The following is a 17,278-nucleotide window of genomic DNA, read 5'->3' as shown; positions in this document are numbered from 1 at the left end:
TAAGGGCCAACTTGTTTTTATTTTCGCTTTTAACGGAGAAAAAGAATCTTCAGAAAATATTTAATCCCAAAATCAGAAAAAAAAAAATATTAATAATAAAAGAATCTCTCGTTTTCAACCCGTGCGTTTTTCAATTATTCGACAATGTCCAATAAGAAGCTTCCACGTGTGCATGCCAAATCACACCTGTCGCCGTTTCTACATACCGTGGTGCTCGTTGCACCGTATAATCCCTGAAAAATAAATAATTATGGTTATTCATAAATTTTAAGGTATATCAATTATAAAAAAAAAAAAACTAGATTTAATATTTTTTTACATTGAAAACATTCCATTTAATTAGTTTTAAAAAATAATTATAAATAATAAACTTTCAAGTTGTTATTGTTATTAAGAAAGGATCAAGTAACTTTAATTTGTCATTGTTAATAAAATGTTTAAAAAATAATTTGTGAATATGAGTAATTGATATTTAGGGATACAAAACTCATATTAATTTAAAAGAAATTTAAAAAAATTACAAGAAAAATCTCAATGTAAAACGAGTAAAACGAAGTGCAAAACATTGTCATTTAAGAATAAAGACTTCGATAATAGAATAAAGGCTTTTTTTTTTAGAATAATGAAGATTGATTGATAGGACTCGTTTGTTTTTTCTTTAAAAATAACAATTAAAAGAGATATTTAATTTCTATTATTCAACAAACTTTTTTAAAAGATAAAATCTAAAAATATAGTATCAAATTCTTTTTTCGTTAGGAAACAAAAAAGAAAAAAACTTAAATAATGCTATGGAAAAAAGTCAACTTTTAAAATTAAAAAATAATATTCATTTTATATTAAGAAATTAAAGAACCGCACTAACTGATAAAGGATCCATTTAAATATTTATTAAACTGACACCTCTATATCTTTCGGAAATTTTATGTAATATTATATTCTGATATAAATATTTCCAAAAATTTATAGAAAAAAGTATTAAATAAAAGTTAATATATTTAATGTAAAATCATATTGTAAAATGATTTATAAATATTAATTTATGAAATTCCATTTTTTGAATTCGTACCTTTAAACTATTTTTAAATTTTGAATTTTATATTAGAAATAGACAAAAGCAAATAAGTATTAAAAAAATAAAAGAACAATAATGCATTTTAATTAAAAATAAATAAAAATAGAAGACATGTTTCTCCTCTTCGAAGTAATTACATTGTGCTTCCCGGTGGAGACTCTTCAGTGAACTGTGACCGTTGATGGATTTGATGCTTTGTGGAGCGTCAGATGAAAGGGACAACGCGATCTGGCCGTTCAATATTTACAACTAAATTGAATTTTCAAAAGCTTCGAAGAGAGAGGGAGTGTGTATGTTAGTGTTGCGTTTTCTTCTTCCTCTCTTCTCCTTCTCTGCTTCTTCCTCCTCCTTCAAATCTCACTCTTCTTCTTCTTCTTCGCTTTCTCTCTCTATAATTTTGCAACTTCCTTATCTATCTTCAGCTCCGTTTCCTCGTGCGCTGCGTTTGGATCCACGCGCCTCTCAATTTCGCTACACTCGCAGCAATCAATCACGAGCTGCGCAATCCGCGCACGTGTTCGAATTCGAGCTGCGTTTCGAAGCTATCGAAGCTTTGTTTCGTTCTATAGCCGTAATCCTAGGTCTTTTTCGGCGGAATTCGGGAATCGCTGTGAGAGTGTTCGGATTTTTTTTGTCTTGCTTCGCGTGCCATGGGGGAAGGCGAAGGAGGAGATATCGCTCCGAAGAATGCGTTGTCGTCGGAAGTTGTTCCGCCGGCGGTAACGTCTACGGCGGCGCTGGAAGTTCCGGCGAAGAAGCTGGCGCGGCAGCTTGATTTCACGGGCGCGCCGGAGCATCCCCAGCAGCAGCCGGTGGCGGTGTTGCCGTTGCCGCCACAGGCGCCTCATTCGAGGATTGGGTGAGTTTGTTGAAACTATTTCTTTTTTAAATGATTTGCTGTATGTTTTCTGTTTTGAATTTTGATGTCTGGAGTGAAATTTGTATCGTGTGCTTCTTAGGAACACATCAAAATCCGTGGATTGCATGCTCATGCAATGGAGATTTTGTTTTAGTTTTAAAGTAGTGTGTGGCAGTCATTTTATCACGGGAGTCACTGTTTTGTTCGGAGGATTTTAGTTATTGTGTGAGCTGAGCTTTTAATGCATATGGGATGCCTTGGTTTTCTAGTAGAAAATGGAAATTTTTTCTATCATTTCCGTTATTCCTTACTTTACCCAGATTAACATGTTTTCATTAGTTTGCTGTAACTGCGGTTTCTTCTTCCACTGGGAATAAGATGGTAGGAGGTTTAAATTGTTTTGAGTGTCTCACGTTAGTAAGGAACTTTAGAACTGTAGGCTTTATTGCTAACACAATTTATGAAGTTGTTTATACTAGTTTCAATTCGCGTTTGAGCTTTTAATGGTTTGGTACGGTTAGATGTAAGTATTATAAATTTATTGTTATCTATGACATGTATATACTCAATAAGACACAGGTGTGATGTTAGGGATATGAGTTTTATTACAAAGTTGGATATGAATATAATAGGATACAAGGTAATGCAGACTTATCAATACTGATATGTATCATCTTATAAAATATCAAAAAAACAAATGAAAGTACCACAGTTAAAAGTTGGAGTGGCACCTTTGAGGAAAATATGGCAAAAGCACGCATATAATGGTTGGGACACGAGAGAGGAACAATGGAAGCCCTAGTTAGAAGAGTGACCAATTGGTGCGATGCTAAAGTTGTGTCATGGTAACCAATTGGTCATGGATTCAATCTAGAAAAACCTCTGCATAAGCAAGGGTAATGTGTCAATACACGGCCCTCTCCCATACCTTCACGTAACTAGGAGACTTTTATGTCTGGGGTATCCTAACATACATCAATCTATGTCTGGTTATTTTTTCCAAAGTATTATCTCGACCAATGTGAATGATTTAGAGTTTTCTAAAAAAAAAATTCTCATGCAATGTGAATGTTCACTCTGTTCTTTTCACAATTGTAAGGCTTACATTTTCTGAAGTTACTGCTACATGTAAAACAGGCATTTCCTAGTTGTAGTATTTTGAAGTTTTGGTTGAATGGTACATGATAACTCTGAATGTGATAATGTCTATATGTTTTGATCTTCAGTTAACTAACCTATACTTTTTCAGGAAACCAGAATCTCCAAAATCTAGATCAAGACCTAACTTTGAAATGAAAGATGCTACACCCAAGAAGCAAAAGCAGTGCAATTGTAAACACTCTAAATGCTTAAAGCTGTAAGCAAAACTCTCTCTCTCTCTCGGTGTCTGGATATGTGCATTGTCATACTCTAAAGTTTACACAAACTCATGCAGTCTTTGCAGACTCTATATGTGAACTCATGATAGTTTACCTAATTGTAAAAATAATACTAAAAACCTTCTAAATTACATATATACACGAACATAATATTTGTAACACAATAATAATTCAACATTTCAACTCTAAACACACTATGTGGTCTTGATGGTGTTCATAATATATTAGTAACTTGTTTCTACTGTCAAAGTTATTTTCTTTTTTATATCAACGAAAAAGGAAATTTCATAAATGACTTCATTTGTTTATTATTTGTCTTTGTTATGGTTTCGGCCTAAAATCAATACCTGTGTTTTACTTATTTTACTTTATAAATTTGATTTTTTTTGGGTGTTGTTTAAGTTGTCTCATTAAAGACTCAGCTATTTTGCTCCATTTTTTTCTCCTTTCCTAGTTGTTTCTCCCATTGATTGTTTTTTGGAAATTTTCCCTGATGTTTGAAATATTAAATGCATATAGGAAGATGAAATCAGTTTGGTGTGTTTGAAGGCAGATTTAAAGTGTTAACCTAAGCAACTCAGTGAATAGGGTACTATAAACTAACTGGGTGAACTTGAGACAATCAGGTGTGGGAGTATGCATCCAGTTAATTGGAATTAACTTTCTCTTTCGTTAATATTGAATATATACAAAATTTCATGGAAAATGGAAATATCACTCCTGGCCAGGAAACAAATTGGAAAAGTGTTTTTATTCTCTCTCATCAAATTCCTTATTATATATGCATGGGTAGTTCTATGATGAATGATGTCATTGGTTCCATCCCCAAAGTTAAGTTGAACCATTGCGGTGCAGCAATATATTTTTATTTGAAAAGAATCTGAAAGGGTATTATGTAAAAAAAAATACTATCTTCAGTAATTTTTTTCCTTCAACAGAAGACCTTTTGTTGTTGCAACTTACTGTTTGCCCTATGAAGCTAATTTTTAAAGTATTTTGAGCAGGTATTGTGAATGTTTTGCATCAGGAATATATTGTGATGGTTGCAACTGTGTAAATTGTTTCAACAATGTTGAAAACGAAGCTGCTAGAAGAGAAGCTGTTGAAGCTACCTTGGAGCGCAATCCAAATGCATTTAGGCCCAAAATTGCTAGTAGCCCTCATGGAACACGTGATAGCAGGGTGCTTAGTCCTAACTTTACTGTTTTATTGTTTGGATTATGACATCAGTTAGATATAATGAATTGTGTTCTGATAATGTCAGACATTGATTGTTCTTCAATTATCTCTTTCTTTCTGTTCATTGTGGAATTTTATGAAAAAGGTATGTTCTGTGTGTAATGGGAGATCACTTTCTCCGTGTGATTTTTTCCCATAGTAAAGTAAAAGCATGTTATTGCTATTTCGGTTAGGTGCAGCATTCCGTAATTGATAACCATGGAATCAAGCCTTTTGCCTGCGAGTGAAAAATCAATTTTCTGTTGGTTCATGGCCTTTGCCCTGTTGAATTTTATTTTTTCAAGTTATAATTTTGATCAATTATCCCTTTTGTCAATGTATCAAAAATAATTTTCTTCTTGATGAAAAAAATTCATTTTTGTTTTATACTTTCCTTATTTGCATCTGCTTTCTGTACCAACTCAAGGATATAAAGTAAATATAAAATGCTACAACCTGCTTAGAATTTCAAAAGTAACTCAGTTAAATATGTATTCGTTTTTTCAATCATGTTTATATACAGTATGTCTTAACAAGAAGTTGGACTTTTCATGGTATATTTTTATGGAAAGGCAGGAGCTTACCATTAAATTACTTGGCAAGTGCCCTTATTTATGCTCTACATAAATGGTAAATAAAGGTTTTTTGACTTTAATATTCCTTGTGGAAGAAGAACGTCTTGAAACTTGAACATCTTTATTGTATTTTATACTTTAAAAAAGTGGTTTTTGTTGTCTTGACTATCTGACTGAAAATATATGTAGGAGGAAGCCGGGGAAGTTTTAATATTAGGAAAACACAACAAGGGGTGTCATTGTAAAAAATCTGGGTGCCTCAAGAAGTACTGTGAATGCTTTCAAGCCAACATTCTTTGTTCTGAAAATTGTAAATGCATGGACTGCAAGAATTTTGAGGGAAGTGAAGAAAGGCAGGCTTTGTTTCATGGAGATCAAAATAACATGGCATATATTCAGCAAGCGGCAAATGCTGCCATAACTGGAGCTATTGGTTCCTCTGGCTATTCATCACCTCCGGTTTCCAAGAAAAGAAAAGGTCAAGAACTCTTCTTTTGGCCTACAGCCAAGGATCCATCGATTAGCAAGTTGGGACAACAGGTAAAACTTGCTCATAGCACAATTCATACTAGCATAGGGGTTTATTTTAAATCAAGTGATCGATTAAATCAGTGAAATAGAGAACAGTTAGTCCAGTAAACACAACTATTTTTAGTCACATAGATAACTATGTTCTTGTTAGGAGTTGGTATCATTATCATTTTATTTAAAGGATGCACTAAATTGAACTCAGCTCCCTTTATTTAAATTGGTTAGAATAGAGACAATTAAGTTCAGGGCCAAAGCCTTGGTTTCAATGCCTTGATGACGTGTGCTGCAATGTATAGTGAATGCTATCATTAATTCAGTATGATTAGTGGGCACTTTTTATTTCTGAACTTGAGTACACTTTCAACACTTTTATAATGCCCGCCAGGTAAACCATGTTAGAGGTCCAGCACCTTCCTCATCTTTGTCACCTGTCTCAGGCGCTCGTGTTGGAACTGCAACATTAGGTCCTTCAAAATTTATGTACAGGTAATGTTCGATACATATTTGAAATGATGATGAGTTTACAACACTTAATTGCTGACTTGATTATTGTTAAAGGTCTCTTTTAGCAGACATTATTCAACCACAGCACCTCAAGGAGCTATGCTCAGTTCTGGTGCTAGTATCAGGACAAGCTGCAATGACACTTTCAGGTAAATTGACATTCTACATCACCAGTCACCACTGGTGCTATTGATCTGTGAACGTCCATTATGTTTTCCTCATTCTTCATTGAGAGGGTGTGATAAAATTTGTCTCAATTGTACAGTGGAGAATATAAATTGACATTATCAATATCATATATACTAAAAGTAACGAATAGAAGGATTAATGTTTGTTGAAATTATAGGGTTTGGGCATAGAGGGAGGAAAAGGAGATCCGGAGTCTCCTTGGTCAAGTTTCTCCATTAACACTTTTAACAGAAACAAAATTAGAAGAAAAATTGAAATTCGTTTCTGCACAAGTTAATTTGTAAAAACTCAATTTTTCTAAAATTTTATTTTTAACTTACGGAGAAATTCAGTTCATTTTTTTCCTCTGTAAGTGCTTATGAAAAAGTTCGTCCAAACCGACTCTAAATACTTTGAATTTGATATTAACATGTATTACATTGTGATACACAGCACTAACTACTAACCTTTATCCGTACCAACACTAGATCATAATTCTAACTAAATAAGGAAAAATACCATGAGATGATAAGGAACTATGGAAACCAAAGAAATAGGGAGAGTAATCTTGACTAGTCCTACCAGTTAATACCTATGATGCTCTAAATTATTCTCAAGATATAATAATCAAGATACTATTACATATTCTAATAGTATTTATCCTAATTGTTGTAATTACATGATAATACACAACATGTAATTTCTTTATTTACATTCTTTTTAACTTGACTCATCAAGGATTCTCTTTAACTAAAGAACTCAAACTCTACTTTGTGGATTAGGATAACAGTCGATATTGAAGTTCATTAGCAGATAATTTCTTCTTTATTAATTTTTGTTTTATTTTTGGAGAGTTAAATGACATTTGTCCATCTCACATTTGTCATTCTGTACAACAATAATGAGGAAGCAATTCATGAAACACTGCTGCTATAGGCTCCGTGGGACATTTTGTATTAAATTTTTGGGGTACTACCTGCTAGGTTTATTTTCATCTGATGATTTTTATTACATATCAAGTGACTTCTGCCTTGTTAATGTTTACATCAATCGTTAACTTTTTCTCATCAATTATTGTTATTATTATGATCAGACCAGAAAATTTTAACGGAAAAGCATGCAGAAGATCAGACAGAAACTTCCCTTGCCTCGTCAAGTCAAGAGCGATTACCACCAAGTCAAAAGGAAGGTCATGTTGAGAAGACTGTGGCTGATGATTGTTCGAGTGCAAACCAAACAGATAAAATCAGCCCAGATGATTCCAGTTCAGATGGTGCTGATGTCCCAAAAGGGAGGCCAATGTCACCTGGGACTTTAGCCTTGATGTGTGATGAGCAAGATACAATGTTCATGACAGCCGCCTCCCCTATTGGGCCAATGGCTCATGCTTGCAATACATCTTCACAATTTCCTTATGGACAAGGAATGACAGAGGTCTATGCTGAGCAAGAAAGGATTGTATTAACAAAGTTTAGGGATTTTCTCAATAGGGTTATAACTATGGGAGAAATAAATGGCAAGTTAATACTTTCCTCCTTTCGTTATAATTTTACTTTTGTTAACATTCTTAAAATCCCTTGGTGTTGGCTTTGGGAAGAAGACCGTCACCCTTCCATTGTGACAATTAAATTATTATGCTTTACATGGCTGTCATTCAAATGGTTCAGAAATTTCTGATGCCACCAGTCTAACATTACATATTGGGGGCTTGACTTTGGTATTAAATACATTACTGTATGGTATGACTGATTTATAATTTCATTCCCTGCTTTATTGTTAAAAATGACTAATTTATAAATTCTCATTTTCAGAAACAAAGTGTTCTTCGTTGGCCAGAAATGAATTAGAGAATCAAAAGGACCCAATCATCAATGGCGTAGGAAATGCCAACTCAGTGATAGTGCGTCAGCATGCAGCCAGTAGCAACGGTGTTACTAAACCTTCTGTTTCACCTTTGGCAACAACTTCGACACGCATGATCCCTGGCAATATTTCTGAAAATGGGGAAGCTAAGGTCAAGATCGAAAAAGATATATGAAAATAATCTAACTTAGAAGGTTGCGCACACACATGATTGAAAGAAGAAATGAAAGTGTCTTTAAGGTATGCTAGAACTTCTCTGTAATATAATTATAAACGCATTGTCATTCTTCATTTTCTGCCTCATCCGAAAGGTCTGCTAAGCATACAGGCCCCACCATTAGCTCATGTAGGATCATTTTTTTCTCTTATCTATTTTCTTGTCCTCCTTTGGTCATTCATAGATATCTAAATTAATTTTCAGCTTCAACATTGCTTTATCGCGATGCTTGTAAATTGCTGAGGTATAATTTCATAAAATATATCGCTTAGATTTTTAGTTGAATGACTTCCATAGCTTGTAATTTAAATATACATTTTTATTCAGGGATTTTTCAACGTCTCCCTTTTGCTCTACTTTGTCCATTACTATGACCTCTGGATTGACAGCAATATTTCAGGCTGAGTTAAGCTCTGTAATAATTCAATAAGCTGATGCTGATTTTGGCTTGGCCATTGAGTGTTTAAATATTTTATATTTGTGTTCTATACGCTTTCGAAGAGCTTGACTGCTTGTTTCGTTCTAGTTGATAAGAGCGAAGAAACATACTGTGAATTATAAATTCCAGAAACACAGAAAACCCAAAGAAAGAAATGTAAAATCACAAGAGAAAGGAGACAAATCCTTACCTAAAACTTTCTACTGCAATTTGCGAAAAAACGTAAATTGTTTATTAACTTTTACATATAAACAAGATTCGTAATCAATTAAAGAAGAGAGCTAATCAGTTAAAGATAAGTATAATATAATAAAATATTTATTCTTTTATTTTAACATATTAAATAATTAAATTATATACATGTTAATGATATAAATACTTATAAATATATTCTATTGTATTATAATAACATGATAGTATTAAAATGATTAATCAAAACAATTTAATATTTTGTTAATGTTTTATATTGAAAAATAATTAATTAAAATAAATAAATAAATTTAAATTTTGATGAATTATTTTAATATTATTTTTGTTCATTAAAGTTTTAAAATATTTTAATTTAAAATTATTTTGACTTTAATTTGCTTTTTAAAAATTATTTCAATTATTTTATAAACTATTTTTTAAATATATTTATCTATAACTAAATTTATTTTCTCGCATTAACAAAATCTACTGCAAACTTGTCATTTACTCTCGCTAATTCAAACAATCATAGTTTAGATTCTCTCTTTCTCTTTTTCCACTGAGTTCAATATATATAAAGTTTACATTTATATATATATATATATATATATATATATATATATATATATATATATATATATATTTAAAGTTGATTGAAAAATTATTTTGGAAATTTTTGAATTTTTAAAAATATTTTGTCTAGACAAGTTCAGGAAGAAAACATCGTTTAAATAAGAAAATCATTTTTAAAAGATGCAGTAATATGTTCAAAATTTTCGGTAATAGAAAAACAGGCTTCAAACGTGAGTTTAATTAATTAAATGCAATCTTTTAATAAAGAACTCATTTGATTCTGACTGCGAAATTATTATTTTTTTTCTTAAAAGGTTTGGGAAGAAACACAGGGACTTATTCTGACCTTTGTTATCTTTAAATTCAGTGAATATAAATTAAAACATATGTAATGAGAATCAATATTATATTTAAACTAGAACCCCCTTATTTAATATATTGATATTTTTTTGTCTACACCACTAATAATAAATACTAAATAACATTGAGAAAAAAATAATAATTAAAATTTAATATTTTGTTTGAATGATAAATTTTAATAAAGTAATCTAAATTTTTGAATTTCAAAACTAAAGCATCTTAGCATACAAAAACGGTAACATTTAATTTTCACAAAAATAGCGTTATACTAAATTTTATTACAAGCTTTCTTGAGATTATACTCGTTGCTACTGCTACAGCATGTTTGAATTCTCATCTAAAATCCACTTTTACATCTGAAACCATGCAAAGGGCGCAAAAGGAACAGATAGCATGCTGCAAATCCAAACAAGCTTGTAGATCAATATGTTCAATCAAAACGCATTAACTTCAAGAAAATATGTTTACACTTTTTCAGCATGGACTTTGAATCCCAACTACTGGAAAAGGACTTTGATCAGTAAGATTTTCTTCTTGCAAAACCAATTTTACCATATTATTTAAACTAGGAAGAAAAAAGCAAATGTTTTTTTTTTTTTTTTTTTACATTTTCTATGGTAGAAGGAACACCCAACATGCTGGAACAATTAGCTTTCATCATAGACGCGCCACTGGCTTTGGAGTAGATGAAGCAGGTGCACTCTGCAACCAATACAAAATACCAAGTCAAGCACTTTATCTTGTTAATCAATGCAATGCACAGATTCTTATGCCTATATAATAATACATTATAACTACTAAAAATACTAGTTGCTGAAATCATTGAAATTTTCCCATGTTCCCTGAACATGTTTGAATAATCAAGGATTGAATCATACACATTACTAAAGATGAATTTCAAGAAATTTGAACAGATTATGAAGAAACAGCATCTTACCAAAGGAATGCCTTTGAGCGCTCTTTCTTCCAAATACTTTGAGGGCTTATAGAAGTTACCATATAATTGTGTCCACTTTTTTAGGCTGGTATAGATATGATTAGCCCCAACCAAATCTGCCCAGAAAACAAGGCCACCTCTGCAGAAAAACGAGTGATTGCAAAGAGAGAAAGTTAAACAGCAAAGCAGACTGATAAAGCATGCATGCTAACTCCTTTTTTGTTTTCTCCTTTTTGTTGCTGTTCATTATTGGTTATTGAGTTTTATCTCCTTGTCCCCTTTCTTAGTTATGTCAGTTTAAAATATTGAAATGAAAGAAATCCAACCGGTAATTGGGGAAGCTCATTCCAAGAACAGATGCTATGTCAAGGTCTGATGCTCGAATAACAACTCCATCTTCTAAAACACGGCATGCCTCATTTACTACTGGAAAGAGAATCATCTCCACAATCTCTTGGTCGGTAACAGATATAGGCTGCAAATAAAACAAATACTATCAGCTCTCCTTCACTCAGTGACAGACAAATCTCTATTTTCCATGTACTAACTTAAGATTAAACCAACACATGGAAAGCAAATATGTCAACTTCAATGCAATGTTAACATAAATGGGAGTTGTACTATTTGCTAACATGACACTGCCAAACAAAACAACCTTTCCATTGGGCATAATATTGGAAAGTCTTCTAGACTCCTCGATGATTGGTTGTATTGAAGGATCAGGTTTTGGCTTGCTACCCTTTTCATAAATGTAGTAACCTTTCCCATTGTTTTTGCCTGGTAGGAAGAAATCATTGATTATATTCACACAAAATGTTCCCTGTACAAAGAAAGTAGGAATTTTTAAAAAAGACATTGATCCCCTATTTACCATTTCGCCCAGATTTGATCATAAGATCAAGCAATGAAGATTTAAATACGCGATCAGGAAAAGCATCGGCAAATACTTTGGATGTAGCAAAAGAAACTTGATAGCCAGCTAAGTCCGCAAGCCTGCAAATCACAGAAAGATTGACTTCATACTATGGAACCAGAGTGCAATTTATAATGCTTTGGTTCTCGCATTACCGTCAAACCATTAACTTTTTCTTCTATTCTAGTCCTTAATTTTAGCAGTGTGGTGACTAGAGATTTAAATGCATGTTTCAAAATGCAACATTGGCTTGAAACAGTTTCTATAACATAGGATTCAACTAGAAACGTCATGATAGTAAAATAGTATCATTTGCATAAGCATATTGGGAATGCAGGGCAAAGCATTAAATATCAATTAACAAATCAATAAAAGTGAAAAAAATTTATTAACATATATCTTGGAAAATACAGAACTCTTAAGAGAAGAGGATTACTGGAAAGGACCGATTGGAAAGCCAAAGCTGCGTATCAATCTGTCAATTCTGTAAACATCAACGCCCAAGTTGACCAACAAACTGGCACCCTGTGAATATGGGAAGAATGTTCTATTCACTGCAAAGCCTGTGCAGTTGCCCACCACAACGGGAGCCTTCTTTATGATTTTACCAACAGTTATCAGATCAAGAATCACTTGTGGAGAAGTTTTATCAGTTCGTATAATCTCCAAAAGAGGCATGATGTGGGCAGGACTGTATATCAAAGAAATGAAATTAGAAACCATCCATTAATCATGTTTCCTAACAGTTGTTTAAAACATGATCTTAGTACAAGAGACAAATGTAATTTCACTATCTATGCTTTGAGAAATTAACTATCCGAAACTTCTATAGTGTAGGGGAGGTGTGTAGTATACAAATGTAATTCCATCAATTCCCTCATGAACTGGAATAGGTGCCAAAGGGATATAGTTATAAATTATAAATCAAGCCCAGTTAATTTCTCTTAACCTATCAAAACAAAAATATAAAGAAACTTAATGTAGCATTTGTTCCCATTCTCAGAAAAATACTCCCTCCTAAACTTAAATCAATGATCAAGAAAATAAAAAGGTCATTATTTTACAAATGAAGATAACAAGAAAAAGGAGATACATAACCTGAAAAAATGAGCACCCGCAATGCGATCTTGAGAGCTGATCTTTTTACCAACAAGATTAAGGTCAATAGTTGATGTGTTTGATGCTAAAATGCAGTGTGGAGGACAGACCTTCTCAAGATCACTAAATATGGTTTGTTTGAGACCGACATTTTCAATTACAGCCTGCAGAGAGAGAAAATTATTGCTATTTAAATTTGAACAGACAACAGTATCAGCAAAGAAATGTTCCATTGCATATATCATCTGCTGAATGTTACATATTTCCACTGTTTGAAAAGTATTCCGTGCCATGACACTGAGGACTTGAACAGAAGAATAAATGTTAATACAAAAACACTTCGCCAAGTTCTTCAAAGGATCCAAAACTCAAAACCATGTCACTATTTTCTAAGTACAACAAAAATTGTTCAGGCAACCAACCTCAATAACCAAGTCCACATCTTTAAATTCTGTGTAATCCAGAACACCTTGAAGCAGTGACAGTGCAGCATCTGCCTTCTGTTTCGTCAACTTTCCTCTTCTTACTAAGTCATTAAGATTTCCTGTCAAGCAAAATGAAACAAACGTAAATTAAAAAAAATGTACGAGATTATCACATATATCAAGAATCAGACTGAGAGTGGTTAGACTTTTCATAAAGGCCTAGCATATCGTTAAAATGATTACAAAGAGAAAATCTTCCTTCATAAAACCATACCAACAAAGTAGTAACAACTCTTTCAAATATGACAAATAATAGATACATACATTAACATCTATTTTAATAGCAATTAGGTATATTAATCAATGTCCTGAAAATGTACTATTGATGATATGCATATTAAACCAGCCATTTGATAGCAGGTGCATGTTAAAAATGTCCAAAAGCTAATTCTGCTGAGCATGATATTTGTATATAAAAGTCCCAGACTATGGAAGACACTATTCATTGCAACTGAACAACTTGTTATTAATATCAACCAATTAACAATTGGTCTTCAGCATCCAACTATCCCTACCTAACCAAATGATCACCTGCATCATATTACCCCAAATTCACTCAAATAACTAGTATAGTTACCTTCTATTGTTTTTATTCCCTTCATAAGAAATTCAGAATTGATTTCCTTGAGCAAGACACGAATGTTGCCTAGTAGAAGAGCAGTAGCAATGCCAGATCCCATTAGACCTCCTCCAATAACAGCAACTTTTTTAACACTTCTTGGCTTAAGGCCGATATCAGTTACGCCAGGCACCTGCCAAAACATAGTTAATAAATGGTGAATACATTATAAACCTGAGTAACCTATAGTTGTTTCCTCAAGTTTATCCAACTTACAATGAGAAATTCATATCAAAACCCAAACCCACAAAGGTCATATCTAACCATGTACCTTTGTTATAGCCCGCTGAGCAAAGAAGACATTAATTAAACCTTTTGATGTGTCCGACACAACTAATTGCTTGAACACTTCTGCCTCCTGTAATTAGAATTAATTATTAGCTTTGAATGATAACAATGCTAGACCTAAAACTACATCTATCTCGGACTAGAAATTAATATGAGAAGAAACTGAGTCAATAAAAATGGAAGGAAGAAAGCACACGTTTCCTTCTGAACAAAGACTATATCTTAGAACTAATAATACCTTTAGCACACCACTATAGCCACCATGAACTATTCCATGTTCAATCACATCTACGCAAGCCTGCTGCTGAGGCAAATGTGGAGCGGTCTTCTTGACATGTTGCCTGGCAGTTCCCAACACCTGACGTGCTTCAGACAGGGAACCGATTTTGTCTGTCCTATGAAGTGAACGAACCCAAGGTTTGCGCCTCTCTCCTATTTCAAGAGCCCACAACCTAGATACCTTTAGTAACTCCTCAGAGGACACAATGGAATCAATAAGTCCTAATTTCCTCCCTTCTTCCGACGTAATAGGTTTAGATGTCTGCAAGAAGAGCAACATCAAAATTAACATATTTGTTCTGCATCACAAATAAACACAGTAATGAAGATCCCAAGAGTATTATAAACATAGAGTTGTCCTTTCTAACTATTCTTCCAAAGTCTAAATTCATCAATTTAGTGTGTGCAATTATTTTTAACACTTTGCTAACAAAGTACTCCAGTTTTCCCACTTTTTTCTTTTCCTTTTCTTTTTACATTTCACAAATCGCTAAATATGCTTTGGGGTTCATCTACCATGGTAAAAAATGCAGTGGGAACACAAACAAATGAAAACAATGGCCAGTGTCTTACCAGCATCATTTCAACAGCTTTAGACAGCCCAATAAGCCTTGGAAGACGTTGTGTTCCTTAAAAATTACAAATTTGTTAATATTATTTTCAGCAAGTGCTACTAAATGATGAAAAGTTCCTCACTCGTGATCCAGATTACTGAATATACATCCAAGCAAATCTTGATTACCTCCAAATCCAGGAATAATACCAAGAGTCAGCTCTGGTAGACCCAATTGAGCTCTCGGAGCCGCAATACGTGCATGGCATCCCTACACAACGAAAAGTTGTTACAGTTCATGTACTAATGAAGACACTTTGACAACAATTCCTATTTAAAAGAACAGCATTGATCCTCAACTAGGAAAAACTAACCATAGCAAGTTCTAAGCCGCCTCCAAGAGCAAGCCCCTCTACTGCTGCAACAACAGGCTTCTTCGAATCTGAATTTGTGAATAATATTAATTAATATTACTGAGAAAGTAACATTTTCAGAAGCACCAAGAAAATGTCTCCATCAAGGTAAGCGCAAACTAAAAGAATTGTTACAAGTTACAACCTTCAATCGCATTGACTACTAGTTCCACGGAGACATCAGGGAGATGCGAGGAATCCCCTGCGAAGAAAAAACAGCAAATTCAAAGTTCAAAAACTTTCAAGACTCGTAACCGAAACTGATCTAAATTTTGTAATCTGTGCTGTATCCATCCCAGTTTTACAAAGCGTATGTGTGATCATACTATCATATCTTACCAGTATCGTGAACTTTCTTCATAACACTGATATCAAAGCCACCAGAAAATCTCCCACCTTTGCCTGAAATTAAAGAGGAAACAAGATAAAATAATCACACATGCAAAATTCCTTACTCGAACAATGAATTGTGTAAAGCAACGGCATCATCATCGTAAAATAAACCTAGACACTTACCAGTCAAAACTATAGCTTTCACATCATTCCTTCTAGCTGCCTCATCAAATCTATCTTTCAACCCCATGATAACTGATCAAAACCATCAAAACATCACACATAACAAATTCATGAAATAAAAAAAAAATAAAATAAAAAACAAGAATTGCCAAAGAATGAAGAATTGGTGAATCAAACTGACTTGGAATGGCCAAAGCATTGACGGGTGGGTTGCCCATAGTGATGACAGCAACCCCATCAGCTCCAACCTCAAAATCAACCTTAGGAAACGCCATCTCCGAGCGAAACAAGTCCCAAGTTCCTTCCTTTTCGAATCAAGTTATATTTTTTTCATATGAAACTGAGAAAACACAAGATGGGTTTAAGAAGGATAAAGCCAAAGACTGTAATGGAAAGTGGCAATCAATTCAATTTCGTGGGGTATTTCCCCACTGACTAGAAAATATGAAAGTGAAGAAATTATGTTAAAAAACTTTTTTTTTTTTCACACACTTTTTGGTATCTTTTTAAATAAATTATTTATTTAATGTTAGATTACCACTTAAATTGCATAAATTTTGAAACTTTAAAACAAATTAATTGACATATCATTTTTCATAAACTGTTATACTAAATGGTAAGAAGAATTTTATACTAAATGGTAGAATTAAATATATTATATTCAAATGGGAACTAAAATATGTAATCATAATAAAACTAATCATCATGATCTTCTTTTTATATTTGTAAATTTTAATGAATAAAAAAAACATACACTTCACCGACCAAGTCAGAAGAACGTGTTCTTAAAAAAAAGACGGAAAAATATTGTTTGACAATCACAAACAAGCACCCCCATGGTAAGTTCGTGAAACCGCGAAATTGATCTGTTGAAGCTCACATATTGATGATCATATAATATCCCACCGCTGATTGTTAAATAAAATTGGGTCTTTTTTTCTTATACTTTATTTCAGATAAAATAGGTTATGTGTTAAATAATTTTTAATTTCTGTTATAATAATGTTTTTCTAATATTCCAACTCTCTTAACATACTTAATCACAATTAACTATTAGTAATAAATTGTTTTCACTTTAATAAGTATTAATCTTGAAGAGAAAAAATGGCTATGATTTTCTTACAAGATTCCACATCACCTAATTAAAGATGTATTCATTAATTAACACTGTTACGATCTGATTAACATTAAAACCAAAAAAAGGAAAAAACATATGCATGAGATTTA

General features: G+C 32.9%; 2 protein-coding genes across 6 annotated transcripts; one reads left to right on the top strand and one right to left on the bottom strand.

Annotated features, from left to right (window-relative positions):
* The first annotated feature begins 1,340 nt into the window (after positions 1–1,340).
* Positions 1,341–8,921, top strand: LOC106775456 (protein tesmin/TSO1-like CXC 5). Of its 5 annotated transcripts, XR_002668423.1 has the most exons (10): positions 1,342–1,934; positions 3,184–3,291; positions 4,318–4,495; positions 5,296–5,646; positions 6,023–6,123; positions 6,196–6,290; positions 7,403–7,825; positions 8,121–8,412; positions 8,594–8,633; positions 8,717–8,918. XR_002668423.1 is itself a non-coding variant. In XM_014662696.2 (8 exons), exons 1-8 carry the CDS (start codon positions 1,726–1,728, stop codon positions 8,149–8,151), a joined length of 1,500 nt encoding a protein of 499 aa, XP_014518182.1. In that variant the 5' UTR covers positions 1,341–1,725; the 3' UTR covers positions 8,152–8,278. The 5 variants fall into 5 exon arrangements, 2 of the variants coding, with proteins under 2 accessions (XP_014518182.1, XP_014518104.1); XR_002668422.1 differs by having other exon boundaries at positions 8,594–8,921; XR_002668424.1 differs by lacking the exon at positions 8,594–8,633 and having other exon boundaries at positions 8,717–8,917.
* A 1,423-nt stretch (positions 8,922–10,344) lies between these two features.
* On the bottom strand, positions 10,345–16,480 carry LOC106773786 (peroxisomal fatty acid beta-oxidation multifunctional protein AIM1). The gene is made up of 18 exons (XM_014660539.2): positions 16,233–16,480; positions 16,052–16,123; positions 15,875–15,937; positions 15,681–15,737; positions 15,497–15,564; positions 15,312–15,393; positions 15,143–15,198; positions 14,529–14,831; positions 14,274–14,360; positions 13,961–14,135; positions 13,321–13,442; positions 12,899–13,062; positions 12,237–12,491; positions 11,759–11,880; positions 11,543–11,664; positions 11,214–11,362; positions 10,888–11,026; positions 10,345–10,652 (listed from the first exon to the last, which is right to left on the bottom strand). The coding sequence occupies exons 1-18, from the start codon at positions 16,324–16,326 to the stop codon at positions 10,608–10,610; spliced, it is 2,175 nt and encodes a 724-aa protein (XP_014516025.1). The 5' UTR covers positions 16,327–16,480; the 3' UTR covers positions 10,345–10,607.
* Between the last annotated feature and the right edge of the window lie 798 nt (positions 16,481–17,278).

Source organism: Vigna radiata, chromosome 1 (assembly GCF_000741045.1).
Source record: "Vigna radiata var. radiata cultivar VC1973A chromosome 1, Vradiata_ver6, whole genome shotgun sequence".
NCBI classification, from domain to species: Eukaryota; Viridiplantae; Streptophyta; class Magnoliopsida; order Fabales; family Fabaceae; genus Vigna; species Vigna radiata.
Note: the sequence above shows the minus strand (reverse complement) of the source record. Positions and strands in the feature narration are given on the sequence as shown.